The sequence below is a fragment of the Olea europaea genome, unplaced genomic scaffold (genome assembly GCF_002742605.1).
Source record: "Olea europaea var. sylvestris unplaced genomic scaffold, O_europaea_v1 scaffold2553, whole genome shotgun sequence".
Classification (NCBI taxonomy): domain Eukaryota; kingdom Viridiplantae; phylum Streptophyta; class Magnoliopsida; order Lamiales; family Oleaceae; genus Olea; species Olea europaea.
The window spans coordinates 1-5,634 of record NW_019243807.1 but is presented as its reverse complement, the minus strand read 5'-3'; the positions used below and the strand labels follow the sequence as shown (position 1 = coordinate 5,634).

General features: G+C 29.1%; 1 protein-coding gene across 1 annotated transcript; it reads right to left on the bottom strand.

The window, feature by feature from the left end:
• LOC111382718 (serine/threonine-protein kinase Aurora-1-like) lies at positions 1-3,059 on the bottom strand. The gene is made up of 4 exons (XM_023006759.1): positions 2,925-3,059; positions 2,015-2,131; positions 378-524; positions 1-305 (listed from the first exon to the last, which is right to left on the bottom strand). Exons 1-4 carry the CDS (start codon positions 2,958-2,960, stop codon positions 153-155), a joined length of 453 nt encoding a protein of 150 aa, XP_022862527.1. The 5' UTR covers positions 2,961-3,059; the 3' UTR covers positions 1-152.
• Between the last annotated feature and the right edge of the window lie 2,575 nt (positions 3,060-5,634).

Genomic DNA, 5,634 nt, shown 5'->3' with positions numbered 1-5,634 from the left:
TTATTATTATTTTTTTTTTTTTTTTTTTTTGAAAATGTCATTTGCTACAAACTAGAAAGGTGGGGGAACCATATTGTTGCATTGTGAATAGGTTATGGGGATCTCCCAGTGCTGTTTTTCCCTATAGTTTTGGACAATGTATTACCGGAAACCTACAAGATAAAGAAGAGAGAGAGATTGAACTGGAAAAGTGCTAATATAGTACTCACCGTAGCAGCACGTCTTTCACTAAAGTATTTGCATTTCTGTAACTCCTTGTAGAGTTCCCCTTTTGCAGCATACTCTAGGATCAAATAAACCCGTTTCTGCATTCATTTTGTTAAAAATATTTACATGAAGTTCTCCTTCAACCATAAACCAAACAAGATGTACCATACCTGATCATAGAAGTAACCATAGAGTCGTAGAATGTTGGGATGCCGAAGATGGCTCTGTATTTCAACTTCCCGGCGAAGCTGATGCTCAACCTGAGACTGTTTTAGCTGGCTCTTAAACAACACCTTCAGTGCCACAAGATGATTGCTCTACTTGTAGGAAAGACAAAGATTTCCACAGTTACGAACTAATGATTAGCACTTTCCACCAGATATTAAAATTTGATCTTAATGAGATGGTGGCTTTGCTAGAACAGGCAATCCTTTTTAGTAAATGATGCACAAATATGCTACACTACAGCAAATACTCTAAATATGCCCTCGCAATCAGATCTCATTTCCATTACGCAAATAGAATTAATATCAACAAATATCAAGCATTCATTGCCACTTACCCATTTTTAATTGCATTACTAGTCACTGTGTTTAGCTTCCTAAAGGATGATATTAGAATCAGTTACTGTAAAAGACAATTAAAATGTTCCCTTGTATAACAACTTAAATAAGTGATTGGACACAATATGAGTGTATGACAACAGGTAGAGAGACCTTGGGTTCAAATATTGCTACTATCCATAAAGAAAATTGTGCAACTATCAGGATTTTAATTAAAAAAAAAAAGAAAAAAGAATCCAGTCAGCATGTGATGGGGTATGTAAATTTAAAAAATAAACGTGGTCTTTGGTCGCTCTATAATTGTTTTAAGATTTTAAATGAAGTGGCTCTACTGAGGCTTCATGCTGGTTACTAGCTATTATATCAAAACACTAATTTTGCAAAACTGCTATGTCAAAGAAGATTTTGGCCTTTCTCCTGGTGTAATGCCATGTTGTGTCATACAGCCTCTTTTTATACCAAAATTTAAAAAGACTTGTGCATTTGGTAATTTCTAGAATAGGGCTTCTCTCTCTGAAGTTGAAATCTAAAACTTGATTGCTCAATAATCAATAATATAGATTTTTGTTTGCGATAGACAGTGTGTAAATCCATTCTAACTTATAGCATTAGAGCATCTCTAGGAGGTGCTTTAAACATAAGATGCTCTCTATTTTGAAGAGTCAACATTTAAAATCATGTTTCAAGAGACTCGTTAAATTAACATTTTAATTTAGAGAGCGGGTTGAAAAGCTAAACTCACTCTATATAATTAAATGCATTCAAAGTTTTTCAATTTTCAATGCAGAAAAGTAATAAAATAATCTAAAGAAAATCTAGTTAAAATAAAAAATATAGAAGAATAATAAATATTTTTTTGCGAGTAGTAAAATTAAGTAAATATAAAGAGTTTGTTGGAATATTTCAAAATTTTAACTCCTTAAAATTGATAAATGCTATCCAAATGATAAAATATGCTCTTTAAAAATAGAAAATCTCTTAGAGATACTCTTATTGTACTTAAATCAAGTAACTTAGCCCCCGTTTGGCCCCCATTAGTTGGATTTTATAATGGTGGAATAGTATTTTTTTTGAAAATTGTGTGGTTAAAAAGTTTTCGATTTGAGTGTATTATCATTTTATTGAAAATTGTGTGGTTGAAAGTAGGAGAGAGAAAAATTTAAAATAAATTGAAGAGTCAAGTTCCATGGATGAGAAAACAATAGAATCATGAAGTAAATAAAAAAGGAAGGAAGAGAACTAACCCTCTTTTCCCTTGCAAGATATACATGTCCAAACTTTCCTCTACCAAGAGGCTTTCCTATGTCGAAATCATTGAGTGTCCACCTTTTTTTTTCTGCTGCCACGCTTTCTGAAGAAGCCTAAAATAATAATATATCATGAATGGTTATATTAAACACAATTTAATGTCTTTCTTTTTTCCTTCACAGCAAATAATTTTCTTTTCTACAAGGGATTTTGATGTCTTCCTAGAGGATTGTGGGTCTCTTTTTTAGTTTCTATTTGTGGAGCACAAGCTCCTCAAAAAACACATCAATTTATGGTAAATACAAAAATCGAAATAACTTAGGATTATCAAAATAAAGATTTGGTAAAATAAGAGAAACTTTTAACAGTGTCGCGTTTCACCAAAAAATTATTTTCATAGCTTACTCTTTCAGCATCTTGGGATTTCATTAAATAAGAGTCTATATGACACGATACATACGAAACCTAAACCAGGAAACCATTCTTCGCAAATTCGAACCCCCACACCATAATTCAGAAAACCACATACTAAAGTAATTATTTTCATTCCCCCTTTCCCAAGATAATCTTTAGAGAACAAAAAGAAAAACAATTCATAAAACTTTTAAACAATTAATATTTCCTTCCAAACGCTTACCTACTCAAATCAAATTTTAATGTAACGCCTGCAACGATAACCCCAAAATCAAGAAACCCTAATTTTTATTAATGGCGGAAACACTTTTTTTCCATTTTCTAACTCACACGTTATCAAACCACCTCAGCAATTGCAAATAATCAAAATTAAAAAATTATATCGATCAGAAGGAAAAACAAAAGCACTACATCTTCATTTCTCCGAATCAAACATATTAAATAACCCTATATTCTTCAAATAATTCCCAAAAAAATAAAGTTTTTCCATACCGTTTGCTCTTGTTGAGTCTCCGCTGCGATCGCCATCTAACAGAGAGAGAGAGAGAGAGAGAGAGTGGCGTGTTTGAACTTTGAATGGGGAAAATAAGAGGTGATTTTTGGACTTCATTGCACTTTTGCAACGGTCATATTAGAACAGAAGTTGCCACGTGACGTGCTGTACCGTAGAATTCGTTTTTCAAAATTATTTATTATTTTATTATTTTGTTTTGAAGTTCGATTTTTTTTTAAAATTATTATTTCATTTTTGATTTAAGATAGTGTTTGGTGAGGATTTTGAGAATTAATATTTTGATCATTAGAGATAAAAGTAAATTTTACGTGCGAGAGAAAAATTAAAAAACGACGGCTGCAATAGTGAAATAACGAAAAAAAAATTGATTTTAATTGACTTAAAATTTTCACCAAACACTCCCTAAGTAACAAAATATAAATAATGATTTTATTTACATAACGAAAGTTTGAACATTTCTCATGATCTATTGAGTTTTACATTAAATAATAAATAAAAATAATTTATGTATCTTTCGTAAATTTTATAAACTCGAAAAGAACTTATCACGATAAGCAAGCAGTGAACTTTTGAATTTAAATTTTGACTAATGTAAAACTGAAATAAACTGAATCAATTTAAATTTGGACAATGCTACACGTACAGAATTTTTTTATTGAAGTTTTTACACATTATTCACAATAGAGTGGACATCATTCGGTACCCCCATTCAGTAGATATGGAATAATCCTTTAAATTTTGGATAGTGCATCTTGAAAATTCTACATTGACTATACCAATAGTTGTCGTGATTAGAGCCGAGATTTCTAAAATAAGTCCCATTTAGTTAAAATTTGATTAAAAGATAATTAAAATAAATATTTAGGTCATGTTTGAGCTGTATTTTTTCCAAAAAAAAAAAAAAAAAGGGTGCATTTTTCAATAGTGATTTAACATAATTTCAATCACATTTTTTAATAAAATAATATTACACGCAAATTCAAAACTTTTTCTCATTTTTTAATCACATATTTTTCATCAATCTATTATTCCAAAATACATTCTTTCAAAATAATGTTGTTCAAACACACTTAATTTTAACTACATATTTCATGGATTACTTTTCAACCACACACTCTTATTAAAATTTTCTCAAAATTTTGTTTGTTTGTCTAAATCAAATAGAGGATCGCATCGACATGAAAAATGAAAAAAATTGTATAAGTTATACGTTTCGTTACTACTTTGTGAAAAGAATTAAGCTACTTGTACATCCATTATATAAATGTTGGTTTAAACCTCATGTATCAAAAATCTTACCATTGATTGAAAAATGTATTGTTAAATTCAATGCATCAAAATATGTTAATTCACGTGGATATGAACCATGGTAGGACTAAACAAAACTCTCAAATCGAATTGAACTGTACCTGATTCGACCCGAGCGACCCGAACCTAATCGAGTGATTTTTCTTAAAATAAATAATAAATACCCGATTAGGTATCAAAATCGAGAACTAATAGGTTTGGTTTGGTTCTTGGTTCTAGATCAAGAATTAAAGAATCCTGATTTTTTTTAAAATTTTGAATAAACAAGTTTTTTTTTTAAATAAAATTGCTAACTAATTAATTTAGCTCAAACAATTAAAATATGATTTTCCTACTTCTAATTCTAATTCAAGCCCAACTTAATCAAAATGTTTTAAGTTTTACCCAAAATCTATTATTCTACTGTAATATCGTTTCTAATGTTTTGAAGAAATCAAATGAAGCTCGACTACACTTCTTTTAATTATTGTGAACTCACTATCTTTCTCTTTCTGTGATTTAACAATTAAATCTATGAAAAATTTAACAAAAAAATAACCAAAAGATACATAAGATTGAATTACTTTATTTTGTAAGAACTAAGATTGAATTGAAATATTGTAATTTTGTAAATATTAAAAAAATTAATTATAATACGAAACTCGAAAATCGAATAGAACAGAACCAAATAAAAACTGATTAATTTGCTAACTAATTAATTTAGGTCAAAATAAAAAATATGATTTTCCTATTTCTAATTCAAGTCCAACTTAATCAAAATGTTTTAAGTTTTTACCCAAAATCTGTTATTCTACTATAATATTGTTTCTGCTGTTTTGAAAAAATCGAATGAAGCTCAACTACGTCTCTTAATTATTGTATGTTCACTATCTTTCTCTTCCTGTAATTTAACAATAAAATCTATGAAAAACTCAATAAAGAAAGAATCAAAAGATACATAAGATTGGATTAAATTATTTAGTAATAACTAAAATTGAACATATCATTAGTTGAAATATCGTAGTTTTGTAAATATTAAGCGCCCGTTTGCCCCTCTTTAAAATTCTTCAATTTAATTTATTTTTCTCTCTCTCATACTTTCAATCACACAATTTTCAATAAAATAATATTACACTCAAATCGAAAACTTTTCAACCACACAATTTTCAAAAAAATACTATTCCCCCATTATAAATTCAAATAATGGGAGCCAAACAAGAGCTAAAATTTTTTAATTATAGTACGAAACTCGAAAACCAAATGAAACCGAACCAAATAAAACTGAATACGAATGGTTCTATAATTAAATTTAAACACAACGGTTCCACTTACTAAATACTCAAAAATTCGAGTCCAATACAGTTCTCTTTAGAATCGAAACATATTCGGCCTTAAATAATA

What these genes read in the sequence shown, in the direction of transcription:
- LOC111382718 (XM_023006759.1), bottom strand. Translation starts at nt 2,960, where the DNA reads ATGGCGATCGCAGCGGAGACTCAACAAGAGCAAACG. An exon ending in AGACTCAACAAGAGCAAACG is followed by an intron (nt 2,132 to 2,924) that starts GTATGGAAAAAC and finishes TTATTATTTTAG; the next exon opens with GCTTCTTCAGAAAGCGTGGC. An exon ending in ATCTTGCAAGGGAAAAGAGG is followed by an intron (nt 525 to 2,014) that starts GTTAGTTCTCTT and finishes TCCTACAAGTAG; the next exon opens with AGCAATCATCTTGTGGCACT.